The following is a 13249-nucleotide window of genomic DNA, read 5'->3' on the forward strand; positions in this document are numbered from 1 at the left end:
TGGCATTCTGTAGATTTTCCTCAGTGACTTTTATATCCAATGAAAGGCATCGTTAAAATGGGCTTAAACTTTTCCTTACTAACATAATTAAAAGGAACTTCCAGGTTGCAATGCAACATAATTAAAAGGAACTTCCAGTTTGCAAGGCAGACTCGCTGTTGGAATGGAGGAGGCTGTACCAATGCCGCGAACACGAATGGTGCCACTCACATACCCAACTCCTTTGTCCGAGCGATCCCTACCCAGGATTGACCCGGTGCCGGGGCTGTGTGCAGGGGCAGCTCGGACAGGGTCGGGGGCCGCGGCTCCGGGCCGGGCCCGCCCCTCCGCGCAGCCGCGCAGCCGCCGCGGGCGGGCCCACGCCGAGCGCGCCGGCCGGAGCCGCGGCCGCACGGGCGGGAGCCGAGGTGAGCCGGGGCCGGGCTCTCTCTGGGTGGCCCCTCCGCGGTTCTTCGCGCGGCTCCCGGCCCATCGCCCCCGCAGTCCCTCCTTGCGCCGGCCGGGGAGTGCCCGCAGCCGGCCCTGCGCGCCGGGTCCCGCCGAGCCGGCCGGGCGGAGCGCGGGCGCGGCCGGGCCGGGCTCCCTGGGCCCCGCGGAGCGCGTCCCGCGGCGCTGCCCCCGCTGCCCTCACGGCGGGGAGCGCTGTGAGGGAGAGCCGGGGGAAGCGGTGGGGTCGCGCCGCCCGCCTCCGTCCGGCGGGCTTTGCCTTGGCACGGGCAGGGCGCTGACTTTAAGTTCCGTGTGCTCTCAGTCCTATAGAGACACAGCTCTCTGAAATTCATGAACCAGTATGCTTGGCAGAAGACCTAAAAAGAGCCCTCAGGCAAAGGGCCAGGGAGCTGCAGTTGCAAAGCAGGTAAGGAGGGCGAAGGGCCAGGGAGATGTGGTTGCAGAGCAGGCAGGGAAACCTCCCACTCCCACTGCTCCTCGGGCTAGTCTCTTTCAGACCTCTCGCTGCTGTTTTCTTGCAGAATCTCCCATGTGGTAATAGCATTGCAGGATCATGGAAAAAAATTAGATTGTGTGGTGCCTGTTTTCCTTCTTTAATGCATTCCTCTTCAAGTAAATATCTGATAGGCAGCTGTGGAGGTCTTGCAGGGAAGGCACAGTGTTGTAATGCTGTAATCTTTGCATGAGACCTCATGACTCATGCTTTCAGTATTTTCTTAGCCCAGCTATGTTGAGATTTAATAATAACTTAAGTGACTCTGTGAAGACTTTACTTATATCTCTAAGAAAACAGAAATAAGAACAGCAGAATATCAGGTAACAAATTAAGGGACGGATATGGGAAAATATTAAGGTGCTAAACAAGAGGCAGTGAATTTTGATTTCCCTTTTTTAGTCATTTTTTCATGTAACAGGTAGACTGATATGCTCCTTTCCTGTAGATAAAAGTGAGTTTAGCTGTGTATGTGTGTTGAGGTTTTTTTCCATACTTATTTACCTTTGGATGGAGTTTCAGAAGTCTTGTGGAGAGAAACAATAATTAGTCATGGTTGGCAGGTGTAGAAAGTCAGGAGACAGTGTCAAAATTAGAAATACAGTCAAGGCAAAATTCTGGGTAGAAAACTGAGGGAAAACCAGTGTAGTTAGAGTTAAAGAATGTGTTAGAACCAGAATGGAATTTCAGAAACCTTTGAAGGTAGAATAGAGGGAAGTAACAGGTGGAATAACTGGTAAGAAAGGAGAGGAATGTGAAAAGGGATTGTAACAGGCTATTAGAACAGAGAAAATAGCTAAGATGGTCTCTTTTGGTGATTTCTTAGGAACCAGTGTTCTCATACTGTATTTGGTGATCCATAATGTCACCATGGGTCCAGTGTGAAAGTTTGCATTTCTCTGTGAGAGCGAGAAATACATAACTTATAACAGAGTATAACTTAATTCATCTGAGCAGGGGAGAAGATAAAAAGTGAAAATAGCTTTCCTCCTTCTCGGGAAGAAAAAAAAAAGAAACTTCACTCTGAAAATACAGAGTAATTCAAGGATCTGATTAATATATTTTACTAATTTCTAATTCAATACAGGTAATTATTCAGCCTGTCTTACATCTTAGATAAGTTTTCCTGAAACAAATGGCTTGTTTGCTTTCAAATTAATTGATTTTAAAATGGTTTTTTGATGTGTAGTATATCAACTGCAAGCTTTTTATAACTTATTTTTTCTGTTTTATTAAACATTGCTTCAGTACTGCTAATTTCATTGGAAATGTTCCCTTTTGAATGGCTTGGGACTTGGAGCTAGAGCTGCTGAATTGTGTTCTTGACTGCTGTGGTTGCTGCAGTTGCTTCACTGTCCACACTTGCAGTGTGGTAATGAACAGGTCCTGTGTCCTCCTCATCTGTTCTGCACACTGATGAAAGGCCTATGTGTCTTCCATAGAACTTGAATCTTTACATCACCATTGTAAATATTTCCTGTTTAAGTCTTGTCCTCACCTTCTTTCTGTTCTAGCCAAGTGTGCAAGTACTTTAGTTTTATTAATCATAATTTTACAGCTGGGAGATGGATAAGGCAGAGGGTGGCTGACTGATCCGCCCAGTGCCTTATGGAATGTCAAGGGCAGGATCAGGGCTAGGAAATGAACTGCTGCTGGTCCTTGGAGCCAGTGTTTCCCAGCTTGGTGTTTCACATTCTCCCTTGGGATTATAAAATGGTCCAGAGAGGGGCACAGAATCTTTCAGTGCAGTAGCCACCAGCACTTTGATTCCTGCTGTGTTTTAAAAAAACCAAACTATTACATTAATTTATAATGTGACAGGCAGCTTCTTGCAGCACTTCAGATCCTCAGGACAGAGGGAGATTGCTGACCCTCAGAATAATGACAGCTGATGTTTTTTCCTGTGCTGGAGAGAAGCTGAAGTGCTGCCTCCTTGGCCATGGGGGGATCAATAAGGGCTTGTGCTTTGGAAGAGTCTGAGGAAAGCTTCACCTACTTCATAGGATGAATCTAATTCTGTTCATTCATGTTCATCAAAAATCTTAGCATACTTAAGATAATTTTATTTTCCTGGGGCAGTTAATATCTTAACCAGAAACACAAAACCAGTGATGAAATGGCATTTTAAAAGAATACCTTTTGGACTAAGACCCCAGAGATTCCTTTGATGTACTTTGGAATGTTTTTTTGCCACAAGAGAGTGCTAACCCCTGCTGTCATATCCTGATTACTGTTATTAATGCTGTTCCTTGAGATGTTATCTCTCAGCTGATGATCTGTGCCAGCCAGTTCTGATGGTTTTCTCCAGTGCAGTGTGGGCATTGCTGGGTTTTAATGGCTGTGTTTGTTTCTGGGAGTTAGAAACTGATGTAAGAAGAAGACAGAACAGTTCTGTGTTTATAAATTTAGCTTCTTCAAGAGATAAGGGTGAAGTCTGTGCACCAGTGTGCACATGTCAGACCTGTTGTGTGTGAGCCATGAGTATTTTTTAGCTTAGTTGTTAGAGGCACTGCCCTGAACTTCCCTGATGCTATCTGCTCCATGAGGCTCAGTAAAACAAACATTTTACTCTACCTTGTTATGGCATACTATTAAACAGGATTGATTTTAAGAAATGGTTTGTGTAGAGTTTTAAAAGGAGTACTTGAGGGGTGTTAAGATTTATGTACCTTACACCAGTTATGGGTGCCTGGTATGCATTGCTGTGGTGATAGAAGTGGTGTGATAGTGGGCTGTAAAAAAAATGAACAGGATTCAGAATGCATGAAAATGTCTAAATAATCCATGCAGTGTTATGTTTTTGAGTGTCATCTTTGTTCTAACCGGAGGGTGTTTTATTATTCTGTGTTGTTATTTTCCCTTGGCTCCAGCTGGGGCTGTTTGTGGATTTCAATCCTGAAGAAATGCTGCTGGGTGCAGAGGAGGGTGAGGATGATGGGGACCTTGAAGCAGAGCTTGCTGCTATCACAGGAGAAAAAGTGAAAGAAGGAAAACCAAAACCAAAGGTGAAAAGTAAGTTAAAGTATCTGAATTTAATTAAGTTTTGTTAAATTGATCTAAAAAAAAAAATCTTTAAATTTATCTAAAATGGTTTTTCTATCACTGGTAGAAGCTGAATTTGCAACTGCTCTTTTCTTTACTTTGAAAGGTTTAATTTGTTACTCCACAAACAATGTAAAAGTTTTTTTCTGTTGATGCTCTTGTAGATACATGAAAAAGATCTCTGGTGGCTGGCCCATTTAATGACTAAATTAAGACATGCTTTTTTAGCATATGAAGTCATAAAAAGGTGTAGTAGGCGCTAGATGATTTTAGAAGGGAAATTATGTTTCTTGTGGAGGGTGGGTTGTTTGTCATGTGGTTGTTCTTGTGTTTTTGTTTGAAGAATGAATTTACATAATGAGCATTATATTTTTAGTTACTTGCAGTCTGTAACCAAAACTGAATCCCATTTTCAGAGGAAAATACTGATGCAGTCCCTTGGAGAATCCTGTAGCTTGTGTTATGCAGGTTACAGTGTCTCTTGGAATGGACTGTTATCATTCTTAATGCTTGAAGTGTCTGGTGGTGTTTGCATGCAGCTCTGCAGTGGTTTGCAGGCTGGCTGTAATCTGCCATGAACCAAGGCTGCTGCTGCTGCTGTGAGGGACACTCAGTGAGCATGCTCTGCCTCTGAGCATGTCTGTGTTTGTGGAGCTGCAGGCTGAGTTGCTTCAGGAGCTCCTCTGCCAAAATAAACCTGGGTTCTTGTGGGAGCTTTTCAGCTGAACCAGGTTTGCTCCCTGCCTGTCTGAGAGCTGGGGTGGCAGCCAGTGCTTGAGGTGGGAAAAGGAAAATGGGACCTACAGGTGTGTGAGCAGGTGCAGAAAGGAGGGGATAGTGCACCTACAGCCTTATTTGCAGCTCTGCAGTCATTTCCCTGTAATATTTGAAGGGGCTTCACACAGAGCAGCAGGGGAATAAAGAATTTTGAAATGTTTAGGCAAGACAACTCTATAAACATGGTGGCTGATGACAGACAAAGGACGAGTTTGTATCTGAAACTAAATTCTAAATCATTGCCACTCTCCGCATTTCAAAATTTTAGTAAACCCTTAAAACTAATAAGCACAAATGTGCAAATAGGCATAATGGCAGAACTTCTGTCATTGTACATAGGTTAGTCATGGCTAAAACCTGCAGGATAATGTTCTGAGGGTGAATCTGTGTATCAGGACCTCTTGAATTGCTGTCAGCTTTTCATCCCTCTCATCCTCATGTGACTTATTTTGTTGTTTCAGTCTTTTTATTCATAGGAGGAAAATAAAACTTCAGGCAGTGCAAAATTAACATTTATTATGCCTGACATTTACTGTGCCTTCTAAATGTGTGGTTTAAAAAGGATTTTCCAAAGCAGTGTGCAGCTATTCAGTTTTCCTGTTAGAATTGGAAGTGTGTGGGTTAGAAGCTCATGGAGGATGAGCAGCTGGGCAGCTGGAACTGGGCACTCCTGAGACCTGGCCCAGTGCAGAGGTGGGGGCAGGATGCAGTCAGGTCACTGCCTGGGAAGGAGGAGCTGCAGTGAGGACAGGGGAGAAACAGATCCTGTCTGGGAAAGGGCAGAAAAAGGGGATCCAGTGCAACTCATGTGCTTGGTTCTTGGCTGAGCACCAGGTGCAGTAATTCCCTCCTGAATTACATCCTAGAGCTCTGATGGGTGTGGGGGAATGGCCTCCTCCTCCTCCAGCAAAAGCTGCACTGTTGGAACATCTTAAGCACAGAGATCCCTGCTGTCTCTGATAAGTGCCAGCTGGGCAGCCACTCACGTGTCTGAAATTGTGGCCTCATCTTGCTGCATGGGATTAGAGCTGAAAAACCATCTGAGGAGGCTTGATTAGGTTTCTTGCCTCTGCTGCAGTTTTCTGCACAGCCAGTTGCCTTTGGATATGGCCTGCAGTCCAAGTTTTACTAAGGGTCAAACTTAGAAGCAACATGTTTGATACAAATACTGGAGCACCAATGGGGTGAATTAGATTGTTTGAACAGAAAGTTTTGTACCTGGGTTAATTTTCAGCTGATTCAGCAAATGCAGGGAGTGAATGGGATCCATTTAAATTGACTGTAAAGCTCTGTCCTGGAGATCTGTATTTTTTGCAGCTTTTACTGCCACTGGTGAGTCACAGTCATGTGTCTGCATAGGGAAGTATCAGAGGCATTTACGTGGACCATTGGGATTTGTGAGCAAACAGCCTCACCTTGGAGAGCATGTGGAGGAAGTTGATAGATTAGGAAGATGTGGTTGGCACAGGATGAAGCACAGATGAGAACCCAGCAATGAGGAGTTGAGTAGAGTTTTCAGGATGAAGACCAGAAGCAAAATTGCAAAATGAATGAGCCAAGAAAAATTTGGAAAAGGCTGAATCTCATCATCACGAGACAGCAGTGCAGAAAATGTGCAAGTGGCTTACTGCCTGCCTCAACTGTCATAGCAGAGACACCAGTGCTGCTTTTCCTGGCTGCTCACTTCCCAGTCTCTGCCCTTTATCCATCAATATGCTCTCAGTTACCTGCAACACTGTGCAATAAGGAGGGCACAAGAGGGGAGGGCACTGCTCTTTCAGCTGGTAGCAGCTCCTTCAGGATTTATACCCTGTGTTAACTGGGTGTAACTGTTCCTTAGGATTTATGGCTCCTTGGGATTTCCTTTTACAGCTCCTCTGCCCATGGATCATATTGAAAAGATGGCTGCAGAGTGTATGAAGGACCTGAATGAAGAGGAAGATGCGGATGATGAGGACTTGGAGAAAGATACAGACCTGCTGGTATGCATAACTATTAGCAAAGAAATTCAGTATGTATTTTTTGGGTTTTTTTTTTAACAGAACTGCATTTAGCAAAATGGTCTGTTAACTTTCTGGTGAGAAGCTAAAATATTGCAAAAGCACCATTAGATGCAAGTCTTTGCAGGATCCATCCCCCTGCACAGCAAAGTAAGAGAGTTTCCTAACATTTGGGGTCTTAGAGAATTGAGGGAAGAGCAGAAATCCTATTCCATGTCATCTGAGGAAGGACAGCCAGGGACTGTCTCCTTAAAGTGATGTCTGCCACCATTTTGCTGCTGCTTCAAGCAGTGCTTGGCCTGAGAGAACACCTCAAGAAAGTTTTTGTTGTTTTAGTGACTCATCTAACTGTCACAGTTTAGGGAAGCAGTGTTAAGCAGTGGTTTTGACTGCAGTGGTTTTGACTGCCATAGCTAGTAGAGGCTTTTTGGAAATTTGGAAATCAGTTTGCATAATCTTTGTAAAAGTACTTCTCTGAACTTCTCCAGCTTCTCATCTCCAGCCACAAACTTGTGTGGTGATCCTGGGGCTGCAATGTGGCTTTTAAGTGGTATCTCAAACCAGTTAAAATTAATAATAAAAAATAAAATTAAATTTTAAAAAGACTGGAATAGAAGGTCTTCAGACTCTTAACTTGGGTTCGAGATCCATCCAAAGCTTTTGACACTTTGGACTTGATTTTATTTTTGTCTTTTGAGGACAGAGAAAATTTTGAGGAAATGCCTTTTGTTGGCTCTTACTTTTACCTTAGGCAGAGTTGCAAGAAGTTCTGGGGGAAGAAGGTGAGGCAGGAAGCTGTGAGGATGAAATGACAGCAACAGAGCCATCCCCAGCTGAAGCAGAAGCTGAACTACCTGAACTGCAATCACAGGTAAGAATGAGCTTTGTGTTTCTGACAGTTTTGCTGAATCACTGTTGTCACTTGGCTTGTATGAGGGTCATTGTCAAGCATCTAGGGAGGCCTTGTCTTCCAAGGACGAAAAACCTACTATTGCTGTTTCCTCCAAGGAAAGCAGTGCTGTATGAGTGCAGGTGATCCTTTTGCTTTGTGCCAAGGATGAATTCTGATGTTAGCATAGAATTGAAGGGGTAAACAATTGGAGACAAGCATGTCTTGTTGTCCCTCATTATACATAGGAGCATGCAGACTGCAGTGCACACTTCCAGAGTTCCTGTCTTCTCCCTGACAGTATTGAGCAGTGTGCTGAAATTGTGAGATATAACTCAATAGTTTTGGGGTTTTTCTCAGTAGCATTATCTGTCTCAGCTTAATTTGTCAGTCCTCATGCAGTCAAATCCTTTATTCAGTCACTGCATGTTTCTGTTGTGTGCCACAGATTCCAGTGCCTTGTACACTGGGCCCGTTAGTAAATGGGATTGAGAGGGTTTCTATAGAGATAATGGCAATAATTACATCAGGAGCCATCTGCAGGGTCTCTGGCTATGGAGAGTTTGTAAGTAGCTGCTCATGACTTTGCTTAGGCTGCTTTTGTCACTGAACTAATTCCAGGCTGTAGGAGGAGGAAAAAGAGCTCTTGTTGTAAAACCAGGTTGAAGCCCAGAAGGGAGCAAACTAGCATGGTTTAAAAATAAGAAAAGAATAAGTCAAGATTTGTGCCAAAATACCTCTTCACACCCTCTGTTGTGTGGGGTTTGAGAGGCTTCAGTGTTCTCCTCACCTACTCACCGACCACATGGCTCCAATTACTCTGTGAGTGAGAGTTTCCCAAGTCTCTCCACCCATTCTTCTCTGTGAGGCTTTTGAGAGAGCCCAGAGGTGGATGCAGGGCCCGTTAGCCCAGCACAAACGCTCCTCTGTTTCAGGGGCTGTTCCTTCCTGCACTCGGTTCACAGCACTGTGTGTGTGTAGAAGAGGAGTGTTTGCTTTTCAGTGCGGTGGGAAAACTCGTCTAGCTGGATGAAATAAGTTTTCTTGATTTGTTTTATTGTTTTTTCTGAGACCTCCTCACTTCCTGCTGTTACCAGTGAGCTACAGCAGACGCTGGAGGGCAGGATTGCTGACTACAGCACGGCGATTTCCAACGCCAGGGACGCGGGAGAGAGCGCCAAAGTGCGGCGCTACGAGAGGGGCCTGAAGGTGAGTTGGGATCGCCAGGGGGTGAGTGGGGGTGAGGAAAGTCAGCTCTCTGAAGCGTGCTCTTCCCAGCTGGGTGAGTTTGTTGACAGGGAGTGAAATTTTCGTGTGCTGCCTGGTGTTACTTTAAAAACATTTGTTGTTACTGACTACCCACCTGATACAGCAAACGCACAGATAAGGTGTGGCTTCAGCTGCCTTTTGAGCTTTGTTTCTGTTGAATGTGGCAGTTGGTAGCTGCAGGCAGGGTTTATGGTACATACTGAAGTTAAACCCACTGCCTGGATCTGAATTTGACCCATGGTGACTGCTCAGTGCTACCTTAAAGCAAAGTTTAGGAGTTTTCCTAGCACATACAGCTCACAGTTCATCGCTGCTGCCATCCCTTAGGTACTAACCTTCCACTCACTCCTGTCAGACAAAGGGAGGTGGTGCCTTTCCCTGAGTGTGTTGGCTGTGCTTGAAAAGGAATAGAGCAGGATTTTTGATGAAGGCAATTAAGAGCTGCAGCAAAGAGCAGTCTCCAACCTCTCGTGGTTCCAGGCAGGTGGCGTGCTTGCAGTGAGCTGCAGTGCTTGTTTACTGCTGGGCAGGGCTTTTCTCTCCCCATTGCTTTCAGCAGCTCTCCTGCATCACCTCAGGCAGCAGCAAAGCTATGCAGCTCAGGGCTCTGCACTGGGGCAGGATGTAATGGCTCGCTGGCTAGCAGGTGTCTTGGGGCACAAAGGGAACAACTGAGGCCAAACTCTGAGAAGAAAAAGCACAAGAAAGATGTCTGTGTGTGTCCACTGCCTGCCAGCCCTGACAGGAATGTACACAAAACCACCTGGCCTGAGTGGCACAGGGATGGGCAAAGCAGCTATTCCATCCAGTCATGAGCTAAGTTCACTGTGCCACTTCCTTTATTCCTTCCTCAGGGTGGAGAGTTTCCCTGTGCCTAAGCAGTGTAACTGAGGATAGGAGACCAGATCTCACTTCACAGCTCACAGCTACTGAATTACCAAAATTACCTGTCAACAAACGGTGTAGAGTTCTCTCTTCTCTGTAGTTCTTGGAGCTGTGAACTTTAATCTCAGTCTGTCACCCCCACGTGGAGAAGAGGGAGCTGCCTATGGGTTGCTGATCTGAACCTCAGTCTCACATGAAGTCATTTCAAAGTATCTCTGCCACTGTTACACAATAGGTCAAACAATGCCATGGCTAAAAAAAAATAGCGGTGGTTCTGGCAATGATGAGATTTTGTTGTTGTTGTCTTTCTGTGCTTCCATTTTAGTTTCTTTGGAAGATGAAAAAAGTAAAACTTTTGTTTTGGCTTGAAGTGCATGGTGGTCTTTTGTTTGAACTTCAAATTAAATTTAAAAAATAAAAATACTGAGGAAGGTGATACTTGGGGAGGAGGAGGGTTTTTAAAAAAATGAGCAGCAGTTAACCCAAGTTAGAGATGATGAGAGCTCCTTACCATAGGTGGTGAGCTGAAGCTCCATTTCCTTTATTAGTATTTAATGGCTTTTCTTATTGCATTAAATAGGTTTGCAGAGGCCTGCCTTCCCTGGATCCACGAAGGCAGTGGCATTTCAGAATACCATATTTTATTACATTTTAAAGATGCACAAAATCCATCTACAGTTGGTATAAATGGCTTTCTTGATGACTTTCTGTGACAAAGCTGAGTGGATCACATCAGCTCTCCAATAATTCTGGGTGCTGAGGTGCCTGCAGTTACCTGGTTTGGGTAACAAGGCCTTTGCACTGTGCTGCTCTGGTACCTGGACACCTTTCACTGGCACTGAAGTTCTCCTGAAGATCAGGGAGCTGAAGGGCAGCAGTCTGTAGTGGTGTGTGTGACAGAGCCTGTCATGTATAAGGGGATGAATTTGTCTTCTAATGATCTTATGCTAGTAACATGTTGGAGGAAAATGCCTGGTGACTCTCTTGTTCCTTCTGTGCCAGACACTGGAAACCATGCTGGCTGCAGTGAAGAAAGGCAAAAAAATCAATGAGGAAGAAATGCCACCTCCTGTTGCAACAGGAAAGAATTCTTGTGTACCTCAAGCCATGAGAGTGGAGCTAGAGAATTCAGGAGATTCACCAGAGAATAAAGCTGACTCTGCTGCAGATGATGAGCAGAAGGCTTGTCCTGAGGCAAGGGAGCATTTGGAATCAGAGTCTCTCCAAGGTCGTGCTAGTGCTGATCCCACTGTGGAAACAGGTACTGTGGTCTGGGAGGAGAAGCAGTTGCAACCCTATTTTAATGTTGCATCTTCCCTGATGTTTGTGTTGAGTGTAGCAAAGCACTGCTGATGTTGGAACTTCCCAGCTGAATGTCTCAGAGTTGTCCATGGAATGCTGAGTTTCTGACAGTGGAATCAGTTATTGTTTTAGAGCTCTTCTGTGCACTGGATTGCTATCCTTTACTTCTCCTGCACCTCAGTTTCTCCTTCATTACTTGACATGTGGAATACTAGCCTTTAAAGAGTTTTGAGATGCTGACTTATAGACCTTATGTTCTTTCTTTAAATTGGGAAAAGTGGAATGATTGTGTTAGCTAGGACTTCTGGTGACTGGAGGAAAAGGCATATTTGTAAGATGGCTGTTGTGACTTGCAGTAAAAGGGGACAAATGTGGGTTTGCATAGATGGATGTAGCAAGGGATGCAAATCTTGCATGCTCTGTGTCAGTCTCAGCATTGTCTCATTCTCCCAGATCCCCAGCACAGCAGCACACGAGCAATCCTACTTACGAGGCAGAAGGAATATAAATTAGCAGCTCTAAAAGCCAAGCAGCAAGGAGACCTGGAGAAAGCAAAGGAATACATGAAGGCAGGCAAGGTATGCACTCAAGAAATCCCAAATGCTTGAACATACCCTGTGCTGTACCCACATGCATTAAATGTCACATACTTACTGTGGCAGCTGGCAGGTCTTGGACAGACCAGAATAAAGCTTTTGTTTTTTCTGTGTTAGAAATTCAGTGTGGTGTTGGAAGCCTTGGACAGTGGGCAGCCAGTAGACCTCCAGAATATGCCTCCATCTCCTCAGGGTAAGGCTTATCTTCAGGAAACCTTTTCAGAAGTCTCTCTATACAGTAATGGAATGATTCTGCATTTGGTTGCAAAGCTATTAAAAGAACTGGAAATTGTTTAGAACTGAGGCTCACTGCATGTTCACAGTCTAATCAAGACCAGTGAAGAGAAATGAGGTATCATTACTTACATTGCAGTTACTTTCTGTGAATTACAAGTTCAAACAAGTAATGATGTCTCATATTCTGGGTTTTCTAAGTGTAGATAATAGCAGCCAGTATTTGAAGTGGAAGGGAAAGAAGGTTAATGGACCATTCTTAAAATTTACTGTAATGTTGATGGTGTTATATGCTTCAAGTAACATTCATAACGTTCAGATTAACAGATTGCAGTGCACTAAAGTCTAATTTTTAAAGCAAGTTTTCAATATTAAAGATACCTCAGTCCTAGTAAGAGAGAGTTTTGTGGTTTTTATGTAGATGCAATATCCCTACCAATAATTAATGCTTGGTCTTTGTAGCCCAGTGTTTTAAACAACTTACTTTAGTAGATTATTTTATTCAAAGACACTAAATGACAGATTATTGCAGTAAATCATGAGAGTCATGACTCAAGTTACTAATCACTAAATGGCATTGCAGAGAGACTTCACCCAGCATAACCTTGCCTTAAAAAGTGCAAGAATTTTGCAGCAAATAATCTTGTAGTTTTCTGTTACACAATACCAGAAACTGGAGTTTCTGAATAGATGATATGAGTTTCTTCCCTTTTCCAGCACATCTTTTGTTACTAGAATATTTTAGTCAATTAGCAGACTTGTTCACTCTTTCCATCTGCCAAGATACCAAGTTATATTCTGGGGAGAGAATTCTTAGAATACTTGAACTACTTTTCCTTTTTTTTTTCCCCTCAAGCAGCCCTAACCAAAATTAAATCAGCATTAGAGATTTTCTCTTATAAAGCATGTTCTGTAGATAATGGGAACCTTAGACTTAGCTAGCCATGGAGATACTATTTGGAAGTCAGAAAGCTTTCAGGAAGATAATACAATCAAATTGAAGGTTTTCTGAGTGACATGCAGCAGTAATTGCTGTGTATGGAACATGTTGTGAAACTTCCTGCTTTCCCTGCTTTGCAGATCTTGAAAGCTTAGGACATGTACAAGATGCATCCAAGCAAAAAGTACCACCTCGGGTGGGAAGTTCCCAGGATCTTGCAACACCTGAACCTCAGTCCCAAGAAGCTCCAGGTAGGACTTTTGCATTACTCTAGTAAGTCATGAAAACAGCACAGCTGAGAAGCACTTTAAGGTCTGACCTCTCCCACTGAACTGCAGCAGGAGTGAGTAAACCTGGCTAGTGTTCCTGCTG

General features: G+C 44.1%; 1 protein-coding gene across 1 annotated transcript in view; it reads left to right on the forward strand.

The window, feature by feature from the left end:
• Positions 1-344: 344 nt before the first annotated feature.
• CC2D1B (coiled-coil and C2 domain containing 1B) overlaps positions 345-13249 on the forward strand; it is a 28153-nt gene continuing 15248 nt past the window's right edge. Inside the window, exons 1-10 of the mRNA XM_030226635.2 lie at positions 345-407; positions 752-856; positions 3814-3955; positions 6635-6744; positions 7514-7633; positions 8723-8860; positions 10808-11066; positions 11561-11685; positions 11821-11896; positions 13018-13128. Coding sequence (XP_030082495.2) covers positions 791-856; positions 3814-3955; positions 6635-6744; positions 7514-7633; positions 8723-8860; positions 10808-11066; positions 11561-11685; positions 11821-11896; positions 13018-13128 — 1147 coding nt within the window. The 5' untranslated portion in view covers positions 345-407; positions 752-790. The remainder of the gene's footprint in view (positions 408-751; positions 857-3813; positions 3956-6634; positions 6745-7513; positions 7634-8722; positions 8861-10807; positions 11067-11560; positions 11686-11820; positions 11897-13017; positions 13129-13249) is intronic.

Source organism: Serinus canaria, chromosome 8, assembly GCF_022539315.1.
Source record: "Serinus canaria isolate serCan28SL12 chromosome 8, serCan2020, whole genome shotgun sequence".
In the NCBI taxonomy this organism is placed as follows: Eukaryota; Metazoa; Chordata; class Aves; order Passeriformes; family Fringillidae; genus Serinus; species Serinus canaria.